This window comes from Macaca nemestrina, chromosome 5 (assembly GCF_043159975.1).
Source record: "Macaca nemestrina isolate mMacNem1 chromosome 5, mMacNem.hap1, whole genome shotgun sequence".
NCBI lineage: Eukaryota > Metazoa > Chordata > Mammalia > Primates > Cercopithecidae > Macaca > Macaca nemestrina.
The window spans coordinates 103,237,366-103,265,301 of NC_092129.1; the positions used below are offsets into that span (position 1 = coordinate 103,237,366).

General features: G+C 37.2%; 1 protein-coding gene across 11 annotated transcripts in view; it reads left to right on the forward strand.

Moving 5' to 3' along the window:
* Positions 1–27,936, forward strand: part of LOC105495809 (ubiquitin protein ligase E3D) — a 187,086-nt gene that overhangs the window by 61,078 nt on the left and 98,072 nt on the right. Inside the window, exon 9 of one of the 11 annotated variants that reach the window (XM_011765637.3) lies at positions 6,296–27,340. The exons of the other annotated variants lie outside the window; for them this stretch is intronic. Coding sequence (XP_011763939.2) covers positions 6,296–6,386 — 91 coding nt within the window. The 3' untranslated portion in view covers positions 6,387–27,340. Of the gene's footprint in view, positions 1–6,295; positions 27,341–27,936 lie in introns of those variants that run through there. 11 annotated transcript variants of the gene reach the window in all.

Sequence of the window (27,936 nt, forward strand, 5' to 3'; positions counted from 1 at the left end):
TTTATACAGATATGTTTAAATGTGAGCATTCACTCAAAATTTTCTCTTATGTCATAATCTCTTTTTACAGATACAATCTCTGTGATAATAATATTTTTGCTTAAAGTCTTGTTGTTTCTCTATTAATGTTTTCCTTGGGTGTTGGCTCTTCTGTTTTTGAAAACAAAGATTGAGTTTGGTACCTGTCTTTCATGGTGGTGCATTTCCCAAATGTTTGATTATTTCATTAGAATTCCTGCCCTGAAATGTAAACTCCGCGTGAACCAGGACCATCTCTGTCTTGCTCAGCTAGATGAGTACTTATAAAAGTGCTCAAAGCATTCAATTAATGTTTGTGCAATGGTGCATGGTTTTCTGCTTATCTTTGTAATATTTAGTAATCATTATTTACCTATTGGTAACTGTAGGTTCTTGTTACCATAGCCTGCCTATATGGATTAGTGAAAGATAACTCACAGGATATACTAGCATGCATGTACCAGTTTGTCTTTTGACAACTTTCAAGTATTAAGAAAAAGGAAGTAGTTTATTTTGCTGATTGTTATATTCATTATATGTAGAATCTTTACCTTTCCTTTCTTGAAGAGTATTATAAGAATCTGATGCACCTGCCTTATTACTTCACTCATTCTTAACAAATTCCTCTGACACTGGAAATATTGTGACTATAGTCTTATGTGTTCTCTTGTATTCAATTAGTAGATTTTTTAAAACTCCAACTGTCTTAGGGACAAGTTGACATCTAATAAATTAATTTGGTCACTTTAGTTTGCCTGTTGCTTATAACTACTTTTGTTGTATTTTTCCTCCTGCTATTGTTTGACGCTCTGCCCCCAAGGTACGAAGAGAAGTAGGTAAACATGCTGTGAGTTATTTACTTTGTCATTTAAGGACATTAGTGTCTTTTTGGGTGTGACTGAACAAGCTGTAGACTTCCTGGCATATTTTTGGCACAGGAGGTGGTGTATTAACTATTTTAGTCCAATTGGCTAGAACTTTTTTCTAGTGGAAGTGTGGATTGCCAGATGGTAGTCTAAAAGAGGAAAATAGCAAATGTAACTATGGTTTTATTTCCTTGAGCATACACAAAAAAGTGGCATGTAGTATTTTTAGAGTGTTCCTTCTTTCTAGCAATAGACACACATCTCTGTCAACACTCAACACTTTGAAGTGTATTGTTTTTCATCCTCCCCTCCTGCCCACTCCAGCTAGAGTTTCACATCTTGGTGAGCGCCAGTGGTTTTTTTTTTTTTTTTACTGCTCCACATTTTGTATTGGGGAAATAATTTATTTCATATATCACATTTTTTAGTTTACTTATCAGCATTTAGATGCTAAATATTAACTTTTTGGCTTTAGATTCTATATTAACTTCTGTAGTTTAAGTCTGCCAATTCATCAGTCCACCTGTGGCCTCATATGCTCTAGACTGGGAGTAATTTAGCCTCACAGGAGACATTTGGTAATGTCTGGAGACATTTTTAGTTGTTACAACTTGGGGAACTACTGCCGTCTAGTAAATAGGGATGTTCTTAAGCATCCTTCAGTGCAAAGAAGAACTCCCACAACAAGGAATTTTTCAACCCCAAATGCCAATAGTGCCAAATTTGAGAAACCCTAATCAAGACATCTGAAATCAAACTTTGTCTGCCTTTTTCCCTCTGTGTGTTATATAGCCCACAATTTTCTTGAAATTGTGTTTAGGCCAGCAAATAAGAAAATCTTACTATCACATGAGCCAAAATTTCTTTTTCCTTATATTTTTTACTCTTTTTGAGACAAGGTCTCACTCTGTCACCCAGACTGGAGTGTAGTGGGTCAGTCTCAGCTCACTGCAGCCTCAACCTTCTGGGCTCAAGTGATCCTCCCACCTCAGCCTCCCAGGTAGCTGGGATTACAGGTACATGTCACCACACCTAGCTACTTTTTGTATATTTATATTTTGTAGAGGTGGGATTTCTCCATGTTGCACAGACTTATCTCGAGCTGCTGGGCTGAAGTGATTCACCCACCTCAACCTCCCAAAATTTTGGGATTACAGACATAAGCAACCATACCCAGTGAGCCAAAATTTCTATTAAATATAATCCACTTTAACTTTGTTAGGTTAAACAGAATAAGTGACAAAAAACATAAATGTTTATGTCACACCTCTCTTTTTTCTGTAAGGGAAATATGAAGAATAGATTTGTTTTTATTAAATATTGATGAAGAATTTCATAGTTATCAAGCTCCTTGCTTTTGTATTTTTAGGAGAAAAAGACTTAGGAGAATGCAATTAGTAGGGAGTAAAGAAGTGTTTTTTATTTAAGCTAAAATTGAATTCTCTTCACTTTGTAAGTTACATGAGCCCTAGTATTGGTATTGGTAGTGGTTCTTCCCACCTTTTTCAAAGGATAAAATATCTAATTTAGGAATGTGGAAATTTGAGCTGAGAAGAACAATTCTACATTTGACTATTATTAATAACATTTTCTTACAAAATATATTGAGGAAAAAATGATGAAATGTTATTTTCAGCTTTAATAAAATATAGAGACTAAACTATAAACTAGTTTGGTTTCTTTATTTTGCTACATATTGCTAAATATTATCTCTAAAGTAGATGTGTTGTTTTAGCTTAAGATAGTTTTAAAAATATGTTATTTTTTCCAGTGAAGTAAAAACAAGTGTAACCACACCCATATATATTTTGTAGTCCTAGAATAGTATTAGTAGTTGTCTTTACTTGTAAAGTAGTATTTCCTTATCTTTTTTTCTTTATTTCAGCAGGAAAATTGAAACTCTAATTTTAAAAATTGTATTTAAAAACACATAACACAAAATTTGCCATTTTAACCATTTTTAAGTGTATATTTCAGTAGCGTTAAGTATATTCTGTTGTTGTGAAACAGATCTCCAGAACAATTTTATCTTGCAAATCTGAAACTCCATACTCATTAAACCACAACCCTCTTTCCCACTCACCCCAGCCTCTGTTAACCACCATTCTACTTTCTACTTATGTGAATTTGACTATATTATAGTTGACTAGAGCTGCCATAGCAAAATACTACAGACTAGATGCCTTAAACAACAGACATTTATTTATTTTTTCTGGAGGCTAAAAGTCTAATTTTAGAGGGTAAAATTCCAAGATCAAGGGTTGGTTTCTCGTGAGGCCTCTCTTCCTGGCTTGTAAATGACTGTTTTCTCTCTGTGTCCTCGCATGGCCTTTCCTCCTGTGCATGTCAAAGAAAGAGAGAGATCTGTGTCTCTTCCTCTTCTGGTAAGGACAGCAGCCCTATCAGATTAGGGACCCATCTTTATGACCTCATTTAATCTTAATGACCTCCTATCTCCAAATACAGGGACATTGGGGTCCTATCTCCAAATATAGGAACATTGGGGTTAGGGCTTGAACTTACTAATTTGAAGGGACACAATTCAGTCCATAACATTGGCTACTTTTGTTTGTTTGTTTGTTTGTTTTTTGAAACAGAGTCTCACTCTGTCACTCAGGCTGGAGTGCAGTGGTGCTATCTCTGCTCACTGCAACCTCTGCCTCCCAAGTTCAAGTGATTCTCCTGCCTCAGCCTCCCAAGTAGCTGGGATTACAGGCATGAGCCACCATGCCTGGCTAATTTTTGTATTTTTAGTAAAGTTGGGGTTTCACCATGTTGGCCAGGCTGGTCTCGAATTCCTGGCCTCAAGTGATACACCCACCTCACCTTCCCAATGTACTGGGATTATAGGTGTGAGCCACCGTGCCCAGTCAACATTGACTACTTTTTGATATCTCTTGTAAGTAGAATCATAGTGTTTGTCTTCCTGTGACTAGTTTATTTCATTTAGCATGATGTCCTCAAGTTTCATTCACATGGTAGCATGTGACAGGATTTCCGTCCTTTTAAAGACCGAGTATCTTTCCATGGTATGTATATACTACATTTTGTTTATCTTTTCATCTGTCAGTGGACATTTGGGTTGCTTCTACCTCTTGGCTATTTTACATAGTGCTGCTATGAACATTGGCGTGCAAATATCTTTTTGAGGCCCTGTTTGCAATTTTTTTTTCTTTTAATTAAAAAAAAAAAAAAATAGAGACAGCATCTTACTATGTTGCCCAGGCTGGTCTTAAAACCCTGGTCTCAAGCGATCCTCAAGCCTTAGCCTTCCAAAGTGCTGAGATTTCGTGTGTGAGTCACCATGCTCAGTCTCAATTCTTTTGGATATATATCTGGAAGTGGGTTTGCTGGATTATATGATAGTTCTATTTTTAATTATTTAAGGAACCTTCACACTGTCTTTTATAGCAGTTGCAGCATTTTATAATCCTATCAAAAGTACAGAAGCAGTCCAGTTTCTCCACATCCTTGCTAGCACTTGTTATTCTCTTTTTTTAAGAGTAGCCATCGTAATGGATGCAAGGTGATATCATTGTGGTTTAATTCGCATATTTCTGATGATTAGTGATGTTGAGCATCCTTTCATGTTTGTTGGTTATTTGCATATCACCTTTGGAGAAATCTCTGTTTAAGTCCTTTGCCCTTTTTAATCAAGTCCTTTTAATTTGTTATTGAGTTGTAGGAATGCTTTATATTCTGGATAATAATCCCTTATGAGATGCATGATTTGCAAATATGTTCTCTCATTCTGGAGGTTGCCTTTTCACTTTGTTCATTGTGTCTTTTGATGCACAAAGGTTTTTAAGTGTGAGATAGTCCCATTTCTCTATTTTTGCTTTTGTTGCCTGTGCTTTTAGTGTCATTTTCAAGATATCATTGCCAAATTCTCCTTAATTTTGATACTCTGCACCTGATGTGGCAGAGACTGTCATTGCCTGAAATAACTTTGGAAATAAAATTAGGTGGTTTTGAGAAGATTTAGAGGAAATTGTCTTTTTGGTTGGTTAAAAACAAAAAAACACAAAGGTTAATTATGCTGATTTTGTATCCAGCAGAGTATCTAAGACTATTATTTAATAGTTGTATAACCTGCTAAAACACTTTATGTTATCTTATTTGAATAGTGTGTGAATATGATGTTAGAATAAATGAATGAAGGAATTGACAAGTGTCACCAAATGCTAAAGAACGTGTTATTAAACAATCTCAAGTAAGTGTTTATTCCACTTCCCACTTAGGAGTCACAAGGTGACATTGTCAGTGCATCCCAGTTGGGTACATTGACTTTGCAGCGTAGGATGTACTTAAACTTCAGAAATGAATGTTCAAGTCTTACGTTTTACAATCAAGAAATCTGAGGACCAAAAAGAGAAATAACTTCAGTTAGTCAGTATGTTACTGATAAAACCAGAATTAGAGTTGGGTTGTCCTGATTTCAAATTCAGTACTTTTCATTGTATCATGTAGTCTCTCACCAGAAAATATTAGGAGATCCGAAAAGGCCACTATGAATGTGTATTTTTCCTCAAGAGAAATTCTCCTGGTAGTTTAGAATGTGTCAAACTTTTGATAACTCCTCAAAATATACTGCTTACTATACTATATTCAGTGAAATTTATGCCTCTTAATCTGTAACATCAGTAGCAGAAACTTCTGATTTACAGTATGTTCATATCTGATGTTATAGATCAGAATTTATGGGTACAAATGTGATTTTCTTTAGAAGTTCAATGCCTTAGCTCCTTAGAACAAGAATCTATTGAATGGAAATTACTCTGAAGATACAGAGAAGTAGTTAGGTGCTTATGGAAAAATATAAATGCATCATTTGAAATCACTTTTCACATATTTGTCTGTTAGTATTATCACCAAAATGTATACATCTAGGGACCATTCATTATTAAGCAAATTAAGTACGTACTTCTTTCATTTGTAAATGGCAAATATCTTTTTTAGACTTTTAAGTATAGTCATGAACTTCACAGTGACATTGCAATGACAGACTGCATATATGGCAGTGGTCCCGTAAGATTATAATACTCTATCTTTCCTGTACCTTTTCTGTGTTTAGATATGTTTAGATACATAAAGAATTACCATTTTGTTACTGTTGCCTACAGTACTCAGTGCAGTAATGTGCGCTATGGGTCTGTAGCCTAGAAATAATAGACTATATCACTTAGGTTTGTCTGAGTAACTCCATGATGTTCACACAAAGACGAAGTTGCCTAATAACGCATTTCTCAGGATGTATCCATGTTGTTAAGCGACACATGACTGTACAATGGCCTAAACTAAAACTTGTTTTATTTGAAATTCCTATACTATACATGAATCCAGTAGTAATAATAAAAGAAGAAACAGAAAATAAGGCATATAATAAAAGTGAGCTTTTTTTTTTTTACTAGAAATTCCAGGTGTCCTATGAAAAGCAGTTATTCTCTTCAGATCGCTTCCTTGAGGAGAATCTGGTTTCCTTCTTCTGATGAAAAAATATGAGACAAATCTGATCATGACCTGTGAGAATAAAAAGGGCTTGGGGACTGCGATTGGGTAGAGGATGGAAGGGGAATCAGTATATAAAATTGTTTCTTCTCTGTTCTATGTTTTCTAATTGTATGTGAGATAGTTTTATGAGTCAGACCTGAAGTAGTTGTCCTAACCTTTCGTATGAGAAAGGTCTACGTTTTCCTTTTTTCTCTTTTTTATTACCTCCTGCTGTACTTGGTACTGTATTAATAAGTGATTTTGAAGCAGGAGAACAAAGATTTTGCCAAAAAGGAACTTATGGTCAAGTTAAGGCAACATGGTAAATACACCCCCAAAATGTATTCAAAAGACCAAAATCTATATAAATGCTAATGTCTTAGTCTGTTGTGCTGCTATAACAAAATACCTGAGACTAGGTAATTTATAAACAACAGAAATGTATTTATCCGGATTCTGGAGGCTGGGAAGTCTAAGATAAAAGTGCCAGCAGTTCTGATGTCTGGTGAGGGCCCCATGTCTGCTTCCAAGGTGGTGCCTTGTTACTATATCCTTACAGGATGAAAGGGATGGAAGGACAAAAGGGCCCAGCTAGCCCCCACCAGCCTTTTTTTTTTGAGATGGAGTCTCACCCTGTCGTCCAGGCTGGAGTGCAATGGCACAATCTTGGCTCACCGCAACCTCTGCCTCCCGTGTTCAAGTAATTCTCCTGCCTCAACCTCCCAAGTAGCTGGAATTACAGGCGCCTGCCACCACGCCCAGCTAATTTTTGTATTTTTAGTAGAGATGAGGTTTCATCAGGTTGGCCAGGTTGGTCTTGAACTGCTGACCTCAGGTGATCCACCTGCCTCAGCCTCCCAAAGTGCTGGGCTTACAGGGGTGAGCCATCATGCCTGGCCCACGGGCTCTTTTAAAAAGTGCTAATCTCATCCATGAGGGCAGAGCCATTGTGGTCTAATCGCCTCTCAAAAGCCCTACCTCTAAATACTGTTGCATTGGGAATTAAGTTTCAAAATGACTTTTGGAGAGGACACAAACATTCAAACCAAAGCATCTATGGAACAGGTTTTCATGGAGAACAGTATTCATTCACTGAATTAAAGAAAATAGAACAAAAGGTAGGAAGTACTGTCCCCCACTCCACCCCTATTCCAGGAAAAACTGAAAAGAGCTGGGCAGCAAAAACATCCACATGTTTAAATAGTGGATTCTAGCTAATGAAAGAGTATGTGGCTCCCAGAGGGCTTGGGAAGGTGGGGTGGGGGTCAGACACCTACTGTAGAGATGCTCACATTTATTTCTTTAAAATATTAGTTTCTACTCAACAGGGTGTTTTGGAAGAAAGGGTTCCACAGCTGAAAAAAAAAAATTTAAGAATCACTGTGATATGAGGTGATATTTAAGAATCTGTGATATGCATTTCACCAGACTATGCTTGAATCCACTGGATTATGGCAAAGTTATGACTTGGAAAGCAACTACACTGAAGTTCTAATTGTTAGAATGGTCTTCCTTTTATTTGAGATAAATCTGCTTCCTAGACACTCTTCCAGAACTGCTATTTTTTGAACATGATAGCTCTTCAGAGATTCAGGTAACCTGCTATTCTCTCCAGGCCAAACATTCTGAGATGGGGTGGCTTCAAGCTTCCCTTTCCTTATACAATCTCTTTTTCCTTGTGGTCTTTCCCCTTTCCTATTACCATCTTGATTGCCTGTAAGAAGATGTTGCCCAGCATCCTGTCAATTGTGTGCAGTAAGAGGTGAACTGGAGAGAAGCTAAAGCTAAGGCTGCATCCTACAAGGCTGCTGTAGGAAATTTGTATATAAAGGGATAAGGCATTTGCAGTGAAGCTAGAGAAAAGAAGCTGAATTGTAAGAATCCATAGAATTTGGACAATTAATAGAAAAGTTTTCAACTTCAGGAATTAGAGAAGGTCATTGATTCATTCAGCAAATACTTATTAAATGTATAGTCTTGTGCTACATATTAGGAATTTAATATTGAGCTAAGTGAGACCTTGTATCACAGACTTATTACAATCTAGCAGGAAAAATAAATAAATGCAAAACTGCAAACTGATTAGTGCTGTGATGAAGAGATAAATGGTGCTATGAGAACAAATCAGAGAAAAACCAACTGGGTCAGGATAGGAGTCCATGAAGAATTGATGCTTGGGCTAGGCACAGTGGCTCATGCCTGTAATTCCAGCACTTTGGGAAGCCATGGCTGGCAGATCATCTGAGGTAGGGGGTTCGAGACCAGCCTGACCAACATGGAAAAACCCCGTCTCTGCTAAAAATGTAAGATTAGCCGGGTGTGGTGGCACATGCCTATAATCCTAGCTACTCGGGAGGCTGAGGCAGGAGAAACCTTTGAACCCAGGAGGTGGAGGTTGCAGTTAGCCAAGATTGCACCATTGCACTTCACCCTGGGCAACAAGAGCAAGACTCCGTCTCAAAAAAAAAAATAAAAAAAAATAAAAAATTGATGCTTGACTGCTGCCTGAAGGATGAGAAGAAGTTTACTGTGAAGAGCTTCTAGGCAAGGGGTAGGAGGCAGTACAGTGAGTACAAGGGACAGGAAGGTCAAGGTGACTAATAGAAACAGGCGTAGGGTAGGGAAGACAGACCAACTCAGGGACCCAAAGGGACTTGAAAGAGTTTAGTCTTTGTCCTAAGAACAATAAGAACCTATTGAACATTTTATCCAGAGAGAAGGAAGAGGTGGTTTAATTTAAGCTTCAGAAAGATTGTTCTGGCAGCCATCTAGAGAACAGTTGGATTTGGGTAGATCAGATAGGAAGCTATTGCAGTAGCCTAAGAGAGAGAAATTATTTTAGTTTGGACCTGGGTAATGGTGGCTGCGATAGATTTGAGAGATACTTATTAAGTAAAATTGCATACTTGGTGATTGATTGGATTTGGGGAATGGGCCGCCAAATACTGGGATAGATAATATTGGAAGAAGATAAAGTTTTGGGAGAAGATAATTGGTTCACTTTTGTACATGTTGAGTTGGAGGTGCATTTGAGTTGTTCAAGAGGGAATAGCAAATAGAATGTTAATATATAGACCTGGGGTTCAAGTGAAAGGTTAGGGCTGGATTTGTAAATTTGTGAGTCATCTGCATATTAGTCATAATTGAAGCCAAAGGCATGAGTAAGATTATTTAGGAAGAAAGAATGGAAGACAGAGTAGTGAAGAACTCCCACATTTATAGGCTAGTTAAAGGAGGGTGAGTCTGGAAAGGAGATAGAGGAGTGGTGAGACAGAAGGAAAACAACAGTGTTGCTTTTTAGAAGCTAAGGGAGGAAACTGCTTTAAGAAGGAGAAAGTGGTCAAACGCTGCTGAGAGAGAGGTCAGTAAGATGTTGAATGTAAAACATGCTTTGGATGTAGATTACAAAGGTTATTAGTGACTTTAGCAGGAATTTTCTTGTTGAGTGCCTGGGATGGGAGCCGGGGTGGAATGGGTGAGCAGTGAGTGAGAGGTGATATGCCAAACAGTAAGTGTGGACCACTGTTTCAAGAAGTTTGGCTGTGAAAGGAGAAGAACAGAGAAGAAGGGGATGAGAAGCTGACTTAAGGTAGGCAGGTGGGGTTAGACTCACTTGAGTCTATTTAAAAGCAACAGGGGGCCGGGTGCAGTGGCTCAGGTCTGTAATCCCAGCACTTTGGGAGGCCGAGGTGGGTGGATCACTTGAGGTCAGGAGTTCAAGACCAGCCTGGCCAACATGGTGAAACACTGTCTCTACTAAAAATACAAAAATTAGCTGGGTGTGGTGGTGTGCACCTATAGTCCCAGCTACTTGGGAGGCAAAGACAGGAGAACCACTTGAACCCAAGAGGCAGAGGTTGCCATGAGCTGAGATCACGCCACTGCACTCCAGCCTGGATGACAGAGTGAGACTCTGTCTCAAAAAATAAAAAAGCCAACAGGGAAGGTCCTGTTGAGAAGAGGGTTATTACACATGAGAAAGAAGGTATGACTGATAGCAGGATTCCAGGACAAAATAAAAAGGTCTGGTATCTCAAGTTCTGGTGGAGCAACCAGCCTCAGGAGCAGGATAGCTCTCCTTTTGTAACAGGAAAGAAGGAGATCAGTATTGGAGTGGCTGGAATAGATTTGCGTATAGGTTTTGAGAAGATGGTCCTCTGATGCCTTCTGTTTTATCTGTAAGACAGGAGTCGAGAGGGAGGAGGCACAAGAGGCAGGAGGCACAAGAGGGAGGAAGCACAAGAGGGAGAAGGGATGAGGGTAGTGGACACTTGCAGATTTGAGGAGAATGGAGATTTAAAATGGTCATTTGGAAAGGAGATGAGTGAGATGACCAGAAATGTGTGGACTTGGTAGGCATTGTTCATTGCCCATTTGAGGTTCATGATCACAAATTCATAGTGATGTTAACCTTTCTTATGCTGTGACCTTTTCCAGCTTGTCATCTACTAAGCACAAGCACAGAGAAAGCAGACAGTTGAGATCATCCGGGTTAAAGTTTGGTTGTCCCCATGCAAAGAGTACTGTGTAACTCTTGTATTATTATTATAGTGATGGACTATAGAATCTATATGGCCTATTTTAATGACTTAAGAGTTGGAAAGAGGCTGTAGTTTTTAATCACTTACTGAAACTTAGATCTGGTAGAAGAGAAAGCTTTTAATTGTATATTTGAAGCTTCTTAAAAATGTTTTTTAAATACCAAAGATTATTGATGGCAAATGATCCTCTTAAAATATATTAAGAAAAACTCTAATCCCTTAATGGAGTTTTAGCACTTATTCAGACACATGCCCTGAGTTAAATTTCCTTCCAGATTTTCCATGTGATTTTTGTAATCCCATTTTGTAAGGAAATGTATTGGCCTAATGTGAGATGACATGTATAAAGAAAAAGGTGGGTAATCTTTAGTGTCTGCCAGAATTTTAATTTGACATTTGTCATATAAAGCAACTGCAATGTTCCTGTGGTTCTGCTTTTGTTTTAAACATTGGGGTTGAAAAATGATCTTTGGATCCTAAAGTCAGCTGGAGTAGAGGGAAGAAGTCAGTTTCTTTCATTATCACTTGGGGACTTTTTATCCAGATCGCTGTAAGAGCCCTCCAGGTGCATGCACCTCTATTGCAAAGCAAAATAAATGGAACATTTCATTATTGGAGTTCCCACTGTTAAGTCTAGCTGCTGCTGTAACATCCATTGTGGAAGGAAGTGCTTGTCCCAGGCACCTATGCAAGGCTTCAGGCCAAAGGCCTGTAGCAATAGCACTGTCCTCCATGGGACACCCTCTGCCTTACTGCGCAATATCAACACCCTCTGCCTTACTGCACAATATCAACTGCCAGAACCTTACTCTTGTCATTTTCTCTCCATGTCAGAGAAAACTCCCATACTTAAATCAGTCATTCCTAATTCCCCAGGTAAATGGTGAAGGCATTCTCCTTGTAAAATAATTTCAAATCATAGGGTCAAGTTCAAATCCCTGGACTACTATTTCTAATTTCACTCCCGTCTATATAACCACTGTAACCAGGTTGCTGTGTATTTTTCCAGACCTTTACCTAAGCGTATACATATATTTATATATGCCCCAGAAGTATATATAAAAACCATTGTGTTTTCCTTTTTCTTTTTTTAACATAAATAATATCATATACCATAGTGTCCTTTTGCAATTTATTTTTCACACAATATTATGTCTTCTCAGTACGTATAAATGTATCTCATTCTTTAAACCTATATTCCATAATGTATTTCATGATTTATTTCATTATTCTATTAAAGTTATTTTAAATTTTTCTTTGATACAATTCTGCAGTGAAGACCTTTGCACATGCCTTCTTGCGCACCTCTGCAACAATTTCTTTAAAGTGGATGGAAAGAAGTGGTGGTGGTATTCCTGGGGTATATTTATTTTAAATTTTTAAAAACTTTATTTTGGAGTAATTTTAGATATACAGAAGAGTTGCAAAGTTAGTACAGATTGTTACTGTGTACCCCTAACCCATATTCAGTTTCCCCTAATGAAAGATGATAATATTGTCGTGACATCTTTGTCAAAACTAAGAAACCAACATTGGTGCACTGCTGTAACTACATTTCAGACTTTATTCACATTTCACCAGGTCTTCCAGTAATGTCCTTTTTTCTATTCCAGGATCTAATTCATGATACCACATTACATTAACTCGTCATGTCTCCTTTGTCTCCTCTAGACTATGATAGTTTTTCCTTGTTTTTCATAACCTTGACAGTTTTGAGGAGTATTGGTTAGGCATTTTGTAATATGCCCCTTCATGCCTGATGTTTTTCTCATGATTAGACTGGGTTGTGGGTTTGGGGAAAATACCATCACATCATATTAGGGTATCCACCTTCCATTACCGGCAATGTTAGCCTTGATTACTTAGCCAAGGTAGTGTTGGTCAGGTTTTTCCACCAAGCTACCCTTTTTCCCTTCCCATGCTGTATTCTTTGGAATTGAGTCACTAAATCCAGCCCACACTCAAAGGGCTAGGAGTGATAAGCTCTGTGTCCTGGAGGAAGGTATTATCTGTAGATTTTATTTGGAATTTTTATGTAAGAAAGATTTGTTTTTTCTCTATCGTTTGTTCCTTCAATTATATCTTAAGGACTCATGTATATTTATTTTATAATTTGGGTTATAATCCAGTACTATGCTATTATTTATTTATTTACTTATTTTGTTGCTCAAATTGTTCCAGCTTTGGCTATTGGGAGCTCTTTTTGGCTGACTGTCACGTCCCTTTGCCTAACCCCGTACTTTTAATTTTTGAGCACCTCCTTGCTTCCTGATCTCATAAAATACTCTGGACTTACCTTATATTTTCGCATTTTTCCCTGCCTCAGCCCTAGAATCAGCCATAAAAGAAACCCTGGTTCTTTTTTATCAGGGGATAGAAGTGCTCCCTACTACTGATGTTTTTTGCTTTTTTGAGATGGAGTCTTGCTCTCTGTCTCTCAGGCTGGAGTGCAGTGGCATGATCTCAGCTCACTGCAACCTCTGTCTCCCAGTTCAAGCGATTCTCCTGCCTCAGCCTCCCAGTAGCTGGGATTGCATGTGCCTGCCACCACACCTGGCTAATTTTTGTGTTTTTAGTAGACTCGGGATTTCCTCATGTTGGCCAGGCTGGTCTCCAAGTCCTGGCCTCAAATTATCTATCCGCCTTGGCCTCCTGAAGTGCTGGGATTACAGGCATGAGCCACCATGCCCGGCCTACTGATGTTTTAAAGGTTAAGAGCTACTGTTCAGTTGCTCTCCTATAGGCTTTTCTAGTTGACGCCTTTGTTGTTCTCCTCATACCTGTTACAATACTTGACACTATTAGGATTACTAATTTTGCCCTGATAAAATTGTATCTTTTTTAAAAGACTGTTTCTCTGATTACTAGTGTGGTTGAACATCTCTGTTTATGTTTATTAGACACTTGAGCTTCTTTTTCTATGAATAACCTGTTCATGTTCCTTTGCTTACTTAAGTTGGTGACTGTGAGAGAGTGTGTGTGTGTGTGTGTGTGTGTGTGTGTGTGTGTGTGTGTGTTAGTATTAATCCTTTATCTGGTTTTGATGAGTAGTCCTTTTTTCACCCTATCACTTACTTTTAAACTATATAATTTCTTTTGACATACAGAAGTTTTAAATTTTGATACTGTCACAATTGAAATTGAAGGCTTTTGCTTTTGTATCATGTTTAAGGAGATCTTTCTAGCATGTCCACGTATGTTTTTATTGCAATCATTTACTGAAACTGCTGATTCAAAGATCACAAATGAACACACCTGTTAAGCAAAATCATTTGCTTTTTCTGAATCCTTAGCATTTGGCATTATTCATGGTTTCTTCTTGGAAGTATTTGCCCTGGCATTCTACTGGTTTGCCTCTGTCCTCTTCCCTTTCCTCTTTCTTTTTACCTCTTCCCTTATTCCTTCTCATTTATACTTTTTCCTTTAGCCTGCTAGCAGGGGATTCTCCCTGCCTTCTTCTTCCCCTTTGCTAAGCTCATCTGCTCTCATAAAGGAAACTCTAATTTCTGTTGAGTAGAAACATTCAAGCCTACATTTCAAGTCCTACCTTTCACTTAAGTTTTTTACTTCTCCTTCTTGTCTCTATGTTGTCTCTGCTGCGTATCCCACTAACTTCTCAAATTCAGTATGCCCAAGGTAGAAGAAACTCCTTACCATGCCTGGCAAATATATCTTTCTTCTTATTTGTATGTCTACCAATGGCATCATGATTCTCCTAATCACCTGGACTCAAAACCTAAAGTTTGCCTTTAATTGTTTCCCTCTTCCCCACATCCAACCTGTTATGAAGTCATATTCACTCTGCCTTCAAAAACTCTTTCACATCCATTCTTTTCTTTCTCTTCTTCATTGCATCAACCTCGTTCAGGTGTTTGTCCCTCTTCTTGTGATGTTTATATGCATCTCTTCAACCTGTGTCACCCCTAATCCACCCAACCTGGTCATTGCAATCATACCCCTGCCTCTGTTTGCCTGTCGCAAATCCTTATCTCCTTGGATTAGTATTAGAGGTCTTCTAGAGCCTGACTCCAGTTTCATTCCCTAACCCTGCTTTCTCCTGTGCCTGTCATACTCTCTGTTATGTCCAATCAGAATGGAATACTGCTACTGCTCAAATGTTAATTCATCTATGCAGGTCATGTACAGTTCATTGTGTTTGCTAAGAGTGTATAATTACCCATGGTACTCAATTTTCTATTTCAATTCGGATCTTTTTTTTTTTTTGGTAATATTTCTGTAAGGAGGGGATGGATATATAAATTAGTGTTTTGGTTATAAGTATTGCATGGGTAAGGTCTTCATTAACAAATATATTAAAATTTTTTCTTCTGTTGTCCATAGCTAATAAAGTTCTTACATCTTTGTGAATTAAATAAAAATAAATACATGAATACACAGAAATTTATTTTAGGCCCTGTGATTGCTGTTTTACTCCTATTTCCCTAGTGTATGTTATTGCCATCATTTTTTTCCTTTCAGCAATTTCAAATAATACCTTTACTGGTGAAGTGACTTAACTTTGCTAATTTTATCACAGAGTTTGTTTCTAGATTAATGAAGTCAAAATAGGGAAATTGGCAAACATATAGTGTGTAGCACTGTGAGTCTTATATGATCATGGAACTCTTTTTCATGGGACCTCTAGGTCCAAAGAATACACTTTTGAGAAATTGTACAAGAATATCCTGTATGTCAGTGGAGTAGAGTGAATATAGAGATTTCCCTGTTATTAATTGGACCAAAGTTGGAAAATAAGAATTTAAGGAAGAAGATTGGAGAATGTACAGTTAACCCTCTGTCACCATGGGTTCCACACCCATGGTTTTAACCAACCTCAGAAGGAAAATATTTTGGGGGAAAAAATCCCCACAAAATTCAAAAAGCAATACTTGGATTTGTAGCACACTGATTCCTATGTTGAATCCACATGAATGAAGTGATGTGTAGGCATTGTATTAGGTATCATAAGTAATCTAGAGATGATTTAAAGTATACGGGAGGATTTGCATAGGTTATATCAAAATACTGTGTCATTTTACATAAGGGACTTGAGCATAGGTGGATTTTTGCTGAGGGGAGTCCTGGAACCAATCCCCTATGGATACTTATGGATGACTGTATATTCCCAGAGGGAAACCATTTTCTATGTCAGCTGATAGGTGTCAGTGTCTGCCAAATACAGCTTGGGTACAGTCGTGCAAGAGGAAAAGATTGGAAGAGGACAGTCATATGTTGGCAATTTCCAAGAGTGCCTGTACATCAAAGGAAGAGAATTTATATTTATGCATTTAAAATTAATATACTTTAAAGCACTTAAATAATGAATTATACTTTTGCTGACTCTCTCTCTTCCCCCTCCCCGTTTCTTTCTCTCTCACAATAACCTAACACCAGAGATAAGATGGAAGGTTTATTTATTTGTGTATTCATACATTCAGTTAACAGATACTATGTTAGGTGGTAGGTCTGCATTAGTAAAGAAAAGCTACAAAACTCTTGCAGTTGTGGAACACATACTCTAATAATGGGACTTAATGGGACTAATCTGTACCTAGTGTTATGTAAACCATCACCACTTATCTGACAAACACCCAAGTGGCAGAGGTAGTTCTTAGTAAAGGACTCAAATAGAAGTAAGCTCTGGAATGGTTTATAATATGAAATATGTCAAATGACATCACTATGTATACCAGACTCTGATTGTTGAACCTGTCCGGTATGCTGGATTCCCAGAATTATAGATAGCATGAAGAATTACAACTACTGGATCTGATATTCAAGTATACACACATAGCCAGGGACCCATAGTGCCCATTTCCCACAGAGGAAGAAGAAAGAAGGAGTGTAACTATTCATTCCAAAGCTATCATCTACTTTTAGCTCACACTTCCATTGGGAAATTCAGTTTCTCCTACTTTATACTCCCTTCCCTAAAGAATACAGATGTCGGCTGGGCATGGTGGCTCATGCCTGTAATACCAGCACTTTGGGAGGCCGAGGTGGGCGGATCACCGGAGGTCAGGAGTTTTGAGACCAGCCTGGCCAGCATGGTGAAACCCCATCTCTAGTAAAAATACAAAAATTAGCCGAACGTGGTGGCAGGCACCTGTAATCCCAGCTACTCAGGAAGCTGAGGTGGGAGAATTGCTTGAACCCAGGAGGCGGAGGTTTTAGTGAGCCAAGATCATGCCATTGCACTCCAGCCTGAGCAATAGAGCAAGACTCTGCCTCAAAAAAAAAAAAAAAAAAAAAAAAGGAATGCAGATGTCTTTAAATGTACAGAGTAACTACGAATCCCACTTCTTTACCTTGGAGACATGACCTATAAATGTTGGAGTGCTTATTATTCCAAGACATGTTGGAATACTTGCATACATTCTCTGTGCATGTTTGTGCTGGAATCTATTAAAAGAAAATGTAATAAAAACTTTAAACTTATCGGGGTTTTTTTGTTTTTTGTTTTACATGAAGATCTTAATTTATTTATATATTAGGGACTTTTACAGGTGACACTAATTAATGCCAATGTGACTTGTTCATTTAATTCTCTATGACCTTATTGATTATGTGTGGCAGCTCTACCACCTGAGGCTATGTGCTTGGCAGGTTTATGCATACACAGAACTTGGGTGAAAAACCTTAAGGGAAAAATCCAGAAGTTGGGAATTCAGGAAATGCTTAGAAGATGGTTCTTTTTTCAGTTAAAAAACTAAATTTTAACTGCTTAGGGATTGCTGTGCTTATTTTGTTCTTTTTTTAATTGTCAAAATGATAAATTTCTTAACAAAATTTATCCTTTTTTACCTTCTTATGTAAGAACTTCCTGCCAGAATTTGGGGGAGGAGGATTTACTCTTAAGCTGTGGGAACATAGTTTAGGAATTGTCATCTGTTCTTCATTTTGTAGTTTAATTCATTTATAAGAGTTAAAGGTTCTATTTAGATACTTCTAAAGATTGCTACCAAATTCACAAAATTGTTATGAAAAACTACTTGACCCGTACCTAACTCAATATAGTAATGAGTCATCCCGGGTATTTATGTAGTAATTATGGTGCTAGGAACAGTGAGGGGTTCCAGGCAGATTAAACATAATACCGCCTTCTTGATATCATTGGGTTCCTTGGAGATATTGATGGTTGTAAAATGTGGTTTTAAAAATTCTTTCATGTTCCTTTCTTTAAGAGGTGGAGCTTAATTTCCCTCTCTTTTGAGTGTGGGCTGGACTTATTGACTCACTCCTCAGGGATACAACAATGATGATATGACAGTTTTAATTCTGGGAGTAGGTCATAAAAGGCACAGTGGATTCTTCCTTGCTCTATGTCTTCAGCACTCCTTCTGTGGGAATCCAGCTGCCGACATGAGGACACCAGGGCCTATGGAGAGCCCATATGATAAGGAACTGAGGCCTCCTGCCAGTGGCCCTGTGAATGTACCATCTTAGAAGCAGTAACCCTATCCCCCATCCGGCCTGTGGACAACCGTAGCCCTTGTTGGCATCTTGAATGTGTAAACCAAAAAGTATCTGAAATGGTTCTCAATCAATTTAGAAGTTTATTTTGCCAATGCTAAAGATACGCCTGGAAAAAAGGACCCCAAGTTCATAGGAACAATCTGTGGTTCGTGCCTTTTTCCAAAGATATTTTTGAGGGCTTCAGTATTTATATAAAGGGGAAAAGGGCTGGAGGGGAAAGAAGGAGAATACGGTCACATTACTGAATCCACATGTTGCAAGAGAAAAGGAGCAGGTAGAAGAATAGTTAATTATGTATTCATCTAGCGCTCAGTAAACTGGCACTTTACTTAAGATAGGGTGAACATAGAGTAGCTACCTGTGGAGATTTTTAACATTTTATCTGTAGCTATCTGCTTAGGAACAAAAGGAAAGGCAGGCCAGGCGTGGTGGCTCATGCCTGTAATCCCAGCACTTTGGGAGGCCAAGGTGGGTGGATCATCTGAGGTCAGGAGTTCAAGACGAGCCTGACCAACATGGTGAAACCCCGTCTCTACTAAAAATACAAAAATTAGCTGAGTGTGTTGGTGTGTACCTGCAGTCCCTGCTACTCGGGAGGCTGAGACAGGAGAATCCCTTGAACCCGGGAGGCGGAGGTTGCAGTGAGCTGAGATAGCACCACTGCACCCCAGCCTGGGTGACAGGGTGAGACTCTGTCTCAAAAAAATTTAAAAAAGAAAGGCAATTTCTCTCATGACCCAGGTTTCAGTTTAATTTTTTCCTGTTGGCATAGTGAATTAGGGTCCTGAGATTTTATTTTCCTTTCACAAACAACTTCAGCTACATGAGAGATTCTAAACCAGAGCCACCCAGCTAGGTTGTTTGCAAATTCCTGTCCCACAGTAACTGTGAGATGTTTGTTAGTAACTAATTCAAGAGGTATGGCAGCAACCTGGAATCCTTGGACGTACTGGCTTCACTTCCAGCAAATTCCAGGGTATCAGTGACCTCTATAAAAAGAGATACAAAATTATGTATATGTATGTGTGCATTTGCTTGGCAAGTATTCATAACTTTCACCAGTTTCTAAAAGGACTCCTTAATCTCTGAAAGGCTAAAAATCCTGCATTATGTGTTTTGTTCAGAGGAAGCAGAGCAGTGAGGCCTGGAAAATGAGATATAAAGGTTTCATTGAGGGAAGCAAGGCTTACATATGTAATTGATGTGTATTTTTTGAAGATGGGATTGGATTAGGCTTTAAAAAGTAAAAAGAATTTAGCATGGGCGTATGGGACAGTTCCCTTTCAAAGTGTCCTTGATTGCTTTACATCAGGGGTAGGCAAATTATAGCCACTAAGACAAAGTCAGGACCTTGCCCTGCTTTTATAATTTTAATGAAATACAACCATGCCTATTTGTATACACATTATTTGTGTCTGCATTTGCCACACTACCGTAGAGTTGAGTAGTTGAGATAGATGCCCTATAAACAGATAGTAAAATACGTACTATCTGGCCCTTTACAAAAAAGTTTGCTGACCTTTACTTCTAAATATTGAGATGAGTTTGGTATTCTTGTTGCATAAAAGTAGTAGCTAAAATTTATCTTTCTAACTGATGGGTGAATATACTACATATCATGTAGCCAACTTTCCCCAGGTAAGTAATACATTAACATTTGCTCCCCAAACCCCATCGGAGTAATTGCTTTCCTGGTCTAAGGAAGTGGCTATCTGGACAGCCTCCTGGAGAAATGAGATTTGTAGAGCAGAGGGCAGGGGTTAATGATGCTGCATCAGAGGTGAACACCCAGGGGCCTTGCACTGCTAACAGTTAAGCAGGAGAGGCCTGTGGTATTTGTTACTGTAAAGGATCTCTTGCTTCTTCTGTATTTGTCTCTACTTGACATTTTTCTTTTCTGCCCAAAGAGTCTCATAAACCTGATCTATAAAAGACACATACATTATTTTGAAATAAGATGTTTGAGGGCTGGATTCTAGTCTATTTCCTTTCTAATTCTATTTTGGTGTAGTGTTGTGAACTCACTTGTCACTAACAGTTACTGATTGATTCTTCCAGATAAAGGTGATACTCACTTTAGAATTGGGCTCAATTCTGAGACTTTAAGTCTGATTTCTTTTTTTTCTTTTTTTGGTAGTTAATCTCCTGGTAACAGCTGGTTTTACTTTGTACCTTATCATTATTATTATTATTATTATTATTAGGTAGTTAATCCCCTGGTAACAGCTGGTTTTACTTTGTACCTTAGGTTCAAATGTGCTAAATGTTTATTCTTTAATATCTAAGATGTTTCTCAACTTTAGAAAAAGTTTGAGAAAGTTTAGAAAAACTAAAGAAAGGAAATGGCATATGGCAGACCATATCTATGTTTTATACAGTCTTTCATGAATACAGTATACAATATTTCTGCTGTGACAGCCCACATGCTCTTTTTGAAGCTTGATGTCCCATATAGACCTCATGTGATTACTGGCTGATGTCCTCAGCAGGAAGAGCAATGACAAAATTCATTCAGCTGTATTCGGAGTTAATTGCTTAAGAGTTTTGTCTTCGTTGCTCATTATGTCAGTTAAAGAATATTTTTTTTTTCTCACGTCTTGTACTTCACTGAGGGGGTCAGTCTATCAGTATTTTGGCTAATTTTCTAGAAGTTCTAACCGAGTTCATAATTTAAGTAATTAATTTGTTATGAACTGTTTCAAATTTACAGTAAAGTTCCAGAACAGTGTAATAAAAATCCATTTTCTTACTCCCATTTTTAATAAAACTTGATAGGTAGGTAGATAGGTAGATAGATAGATAGATAGATAGATAGATAGATAGATAGATAGATAGAGTTTTTAAAATAAAGCATTAACACAGTTGAAGCTTCCTCTAAGTTCATTCTCTTTTATCCTTCCCCAGAGGAAACATGTGTCTGAAGTATGGAATGTATCATTGCCAAACAAAAAGAATTTGTAAAAACTTCTTAGTTGCATAACTAAGAAGACTAGAGACTATGGACTGTCGTACATACTTTTACTAAATACGAGTACTGTTGTATTTTTACTATTTATAAATATTAAAATTACATACTATTAACTTACGTGTTTTGAAACGACATATAAATGGTATCACATTGTATTTTTTGCAGCTTGCTTTTTTCACTTCTGATTGTGTTTTTAAGACTTCTCCATGTTGACACATGTACTGTATTTATTCATTTTAATTGCTGTAAGATATTCTTTTGTCAGGATGTACTACAACTTATATATCTGTTATTCTTTCTGTGGACATTTAAACTGTTTTCAGTTTTTACATTAAAAATAATACAGCAGTGAACATTCTTGTTCATATCTCTTTTGAATATGTGTGAGCTTTTCTCTTCTTTACATAAGAGATGGAATGATTGGGCCTTAGAGTACATCTTCAGTATTATTAGGTAATTCCAAACAGCTGTCCAAAGTCGCTATATGAATTTACACCCACACTGGCATCATAAACATTCCCATTGCTTCACATCATGGTCAACACTTCCTCATTTTGTCAATTTGATATTTTATTGCTAAGAAATATTTTCCTAATTACTAGTATAGTTGAGCATTGGCTTTAATTTTTTATCTTTAACATTGTGTTGGAGATAGTAGCTAATGGAAATAGAAAGCAATTAGAGGCATAGGAATTGGAAAAGAAGAAGTAAAACTGTCTTTCTTGGGGGGATAATATAGTTATATGTCAAGAAAACCCAAAAGCATCCATGAGAAAACTACTACAAACAAAATAACTTACTAAATTAGCAAGTTATAGGTGAGGCGTGGTCGCTCATTCCTTTAATCCCAGCACTTCAGGTAGCTGAGGTGGAAAGATTACTTGAGGCCAAGAGTTCAAGACCAGCCTGGGCAACGTAGTGAGACTCTGTCTCAAAATAACAATAAAAAAAGAAAGAAAACATAGCAACACCCACTCTATGCAAAATTTTTTTTTGATTAGCCAGGTGTGGTGGCATAGTTCCAGCTGTAACACCTGTAGTCCCAGCTACTTAGGAGGCTGAGGTAGGTGGATAGCTTGAGGCCAGGTGGTCAAGGCTGCAGCAAGCCTTGATCATGCCGCTGGACTTCAGCCTGGGCGACAGATCAAGACTCTGTCTCATGAAGGAAGGAAGAGAGGAAGGGAGAAAGAGAAAGAAAGGCAGGCAGACTTTTTGAAAGCTATTTTATATATATATATAAAATATAATTTATTATTATTATATATAAAATAAAAATAACACCTATGGAAAACTCTTTGTAATTCAAACCAGAGACCAGGACTAATAACTCCAATATATAAAAGTCTACAAATAAAGAATATGTGTGTTTAATACATGCATACATATATATTATGGATATATATAAAATATAAATATATGTATAATCTATGCATATGTATAAAAGATATATGTATAATCCATACATATGTGTAAAATATATTTGTATATATTTTTTCAAAAGTCACCTAGAACATATGGAAGAGAAGACCTCATGTACAATAACAGCACAAAAAAGAAATTAAAATGCTGAAACTTAACCGGAAGTGTCAAAAACATATATGAGGAAAATTACAAAATACTTTTGGAAAAGAGTACGAAAGCATTCTTTTTTTTTTTTTTTTTTTTTTTTGCGGTGGAGTCTTTTTCTGTCACCCAGGCTAGAGTGCAATGGCATGACCTCGGCTCACTGCAACCTCTGCTTCTCGACTTCAAGTGATTCTTCTGCCTCAGCCTCCCGAGTAGGTGAGATTACAGGCATCTGCCACCACACCCAGCTAATTTTTGTATTTTTAGTAGAGATGAGGTTTCACCATGTTGGCCAGGCTGGTCTTGAACTCCTGACCTCGTGATCTGCCCGCCACAGCCTCCCAAAGTGCTGGGATTACAGGCGTGAGCCACCGCGCCCAGCCAGTACAAAAGTATTCTTAAGCAAATGGAAGTATATACCGTATTATTGGATAAGATGGTAACTATCATTAAAATGTCAGTTATCCCTAAATTAATATACAAATTCAATAAACTAAAACCCAATAAAAATGCCATCAAATTTTGTTTTGTTTTTTCAGCTAGACAAGTTGATTATAAAGTTTGTTTGGAAACAATTGTTAGGAAAACCTTTGAAAATAAAAGAAATCAGGGCAAGGACTAGCCCTATCAGATATTAATATTAAAATGTTTTATTAAGATACTGTAAGTCAAATAGTGTGATTCTGACCCATGAATAGACAGACCATTGGAACACAACAGAAATAGACCTGATTTCATATATAAGTATAATACATAGGAAAGGTGGCCTCTCAAACAGTGAGGAAATGTAGAATTCATAATAATTAGCTTTGGGATGCTGAGACAAATGCAAATAAAAAAATAAAATTTAATCTTTACATGTTACATGGGGATCCATTTCAAATAGATCAGAGGTTTAAAAAGAAAACCACATGGCCGGATGTGGGGACTGACGCCTGTAATGCCAGCACTTTGGGAGGCCAAGGCGGATGGATCACAAGGTCAGGAGATTGAGACCATCCTGGCTAACATGGTGAAACCCTGTCTCTACAAATATTACATAAAATTAGCCAGGTATGGTGGCATGCGCCTGTAGTCCCAGCTACTTGGGAGGCTGAAGCAGGAGAATTGCTTGAACCCAGGAGGCAAAGGTTGTAGTGAGCTGAGATTGCGCCACTGCACTCCAGCCTGGGCAACAGAGCAAGACTCCATCTCAAAAAAACACAAAAAAAACACGTTAGTAGTAAAAGAAAAGATGGATGAATTCTTCCATTACCTGGTAAAACCAGCTGTTACCAGGAGATTAACTACCAAAAAGGTGTTAAAAGGTGAGGAAAACCTTTTAACAGTGACTCAAAATCTAGAAGTAGTAAGGAGAGAGAGTGATGAATTTGATTACATAGAAATAAAAAGAAAAAAAACTTGTAACAAAAAAGCATCATAAACAAATTAAAAAGATAAAGAATAACTATGAGGCCAGGCATGTGTGGCCCACACTTGTAATCCCATCATTTTGGGAGGTTAGGTGGGAGGATCACTTGAGGCCAAGAGTTTGAGACCAGCCTGGGCAACATAGCAAAACTCCTCTCTACAAAAAAAAAAAAAGAAGAAGAAAGAAAAAAATTTAAAAACAGCCAGATGTGGTTGCGCACAGCTATAGTCCTACCTACTTGGGAGGCTGAGGCAGGAGGATTGCCTGAGCCCGGAAGATAAAGGCTGCAGGGAGCCATAATCACCACTGAACTCCAGCCAGGGCGACAGAGTGAAACCCTGTATCTAAATAAATAAATATAACAACTATGAAGAACTCTTTATAATATCAACCAGAGACCAAGGCTAATATCCCCAGTTTATAAAAATCTACAAATAAAGAAGAAGAAGGCTAACAACCCCATAGAAAAATGGAGTAGAAATATTCACAGATACTTCATCGGAAAAGAAATGAAAAGAACTCTTAAACATATAAAAATATATCCACCCTCACTCCTAATAAGAAATGTAAATAAAACTCTCCTGGGCTTTATTAGATTGGCAGAAATCCAAAAGTTTGACAACATATTTTTTTGGTGAAACTGTGAGAAATGGGAAATCTCATACTTTGGTAGATATACAAAATGGTACAATCTTTATGGAGGAAAATTTGGCAAAAATTACAAGTGCATTTACTTTTTGATGGAGCAATTCCATTTCTATTAATTATTTTAGGGACAAATCATTGGATAGAAATTAAAGGACACATGCATACAACTATTAATTTGAGCACAATTTATAAAATGAATGAATGAGTGAATGAATGAATCAAATAACCCAAATGTTCATCAGTAGGGAGCTGGCTGAATAAATTATATTCTTGCAATTAACCATACAACTATAAAAAGTAATGATGAATATCAGTATATACTACTCTGGTGAAGAAGAAAGTGTATAGTGTGCTATTGTTTATTGAAGAATGATAAAAATATGAACATATTTGCTTATATTTTAAAAATCAAAGGCTAAACTATAAAATTTAAATAAAGTTGTTTATAAAGGAAAGAAGAAAAGAGAGTGAACAGAACAAGGATACAAGTTAGGCTTTTAAAAATATATCTGATTTCATAGATTTGACTTGGGAACAAGTATGTATTTTACATAGTTATAAGGCTAAATATGATTTAAACCATCTCTAAAAATCCAAAGGAAATGGGAAAAAAAATGAACTTAAGTGCATGTAGCATTGGTGTCATAAACACATGAAGAAGTGCTCCAAGAGACTTTAAAACACAGTCATTGGACTGTATATCTCTCTTAGTATATATCCTAATGACAAAAGAAACTACAAAAACATCTTAAGACTTTTTCCATAATCATATTACTGGTGACAGTGTGGTAGTGATAAACTGAGACTGTTGTATGTGGATTTTAGGATAAGTCAAATGAGCAATTATGTTGGTGTCATGAGAACTGGGTTTTTAGCATGAGAGAGAGAAAATATTACAGATGCAAGATTGGTGAGATTAAATAAAACTGTCTAGTCCTGGATTTGGAATGGAAGTATTAAAATGAGCACATTATTTATTTTAACCTTTTAAAAAACCTACTACTTTTTAGCTCTATTCCCTGAAAAAGCCTAAAAGTATTGACTAACCCAGTGGCAGTGCATCCGTAGGACTTAGATTATTTTGTCTCTAAATACCATTCCCTGCTGAAAACAACCAGGGATCCAACCAGAAGTGGGTAGATCTCAGGATGTAGCATGTAGTGTACAAGAGCTTGTAATATCTTGTTAAATAGAAAAGAAGTTATCAAACATTATGAGGGTCATGTCAAAAAGGACTCAGGAGACAACTTGAATAGGCTTCACTGGCCAAAAAATGGGTGAATTTGAGCATCAGTAAGGATAATAAGGATAAATCAACATATATATTTATATCCATGAGTTCATAATGATACCAAAAAAGATCAAAAAATGCATTTCAGCCAGGTATGATGGCTCATGCCTGTAATCCCAGCACTTTGGGAGGCTGAGGCAGGAGGATCACTTGAGCCCAGGAGTTTGAGGCTGCAGTGAGCTATGATCATGCCACTGCATGATCCTGGGTAACAGAGTGAGACCCTGTTTACAAAGAAAAAAAGAGAGAAATTTCATTGGTCATTACATTTGGAAAATGCTATGAACCATCATAGCTTTGAAACCTGGAAGATAAATAGGAAGAAAATCAAACATTTATCTAGCTTTTCCTCTGTGAGCTGTGCCTCAGAGTAACCAAATATGTGATTAGGGGAAGTTTTTTCATAGGCAGCTTCCAGTGGACAAATGAAAACAGCGTAGAATTGGGCTAAAACCATTTTCTGAACCATCATGAAGTAATGGAACTTGGTGATGATCATCTTTGGATACTAACATCACGAAAGGAAAGATGGGGTGGGGTGGTGATTCTATACCTCCTGACAGAAGTGTATAACCCCACCTATAAAGTAGTCTTCAAAATAACAAACCCGATCAAGCTTCTAGATCCAACTACCAGTTTTTAGGAAATTCAGGGGACAGGGATATGTTAAATTATGCTATAAGGCTGCAACTGGCAAAATCCAAATTGGAAAATTATAGGACAATCAACTTGGTTTCTTCTGCAAAATATTAGCAGGAGGAAAAAAAGATAGAAGGAAGGAGAACCTACAGATTAAAAGAAACATAGGCTTTACCAACCAATTAATATGTGGACCTTATTTGGATCTCAAATAAAATTCAGAAAGTTAAAATGTTGAGGACATGTGAACATTTGATGAGGCCAAAGGTATTGTTATTTTTTTTGATATAATATGGATATGATATTTTAAGATAAGTCTCTCTTAGAGTACATGTTGAAGTATTATGCATAATAGATGATATGATAGTATTTGTGGAATTTGCTTCAAAAAGATTCAGGGGTTGAGAGTATTGGGTGGGAATATATCTGTAATGGGTGGGAATATACCTGAAACAAGTTAGCTGTGAATTGGTCGTTGATGAAGCTGGGTGATGAGGACAGTTGTTTATTACACTGTGGTTTATACTTTTGTATATGTTTGAAATTTTTGATAAAACCTTTTTTAAAATTGGGTTAAATGATTTTCATTGAGAAACAGGGGCAGTTTATTATAGGTCTCTGCCTATTTCCTTATTACCTCATCTTTCTTGAAAACAATCACCAATGAAACAAGTCTTAGTTTTAATGTGGCTTTCCTGCAGCTGCAAATGGTAAGATGTACTTGAATTGGAAATCAGCTCTCCATTCTTCAACTAGATGTATATGCATTACTACTTTATTCCCTTTTAAAAGTGAGAATAATTTTTAAATATCCTACCATGCTTTAGCAACAGATTTTTTTTAAAGGTTCTTCTCAACTTATAAATGGGTGTATTCCAAAAGTTTTTTCTAAGGCAATTTGTTAGAACTAGAAGAATGTTCTCTCAGAGAAATTATATTGTAAACGTCAAGTAGGTTCTCAGGCCAGTCTAAGAAATCTATTAATGTATAACATAATGGAATTAAAAGATGACCGAATACTA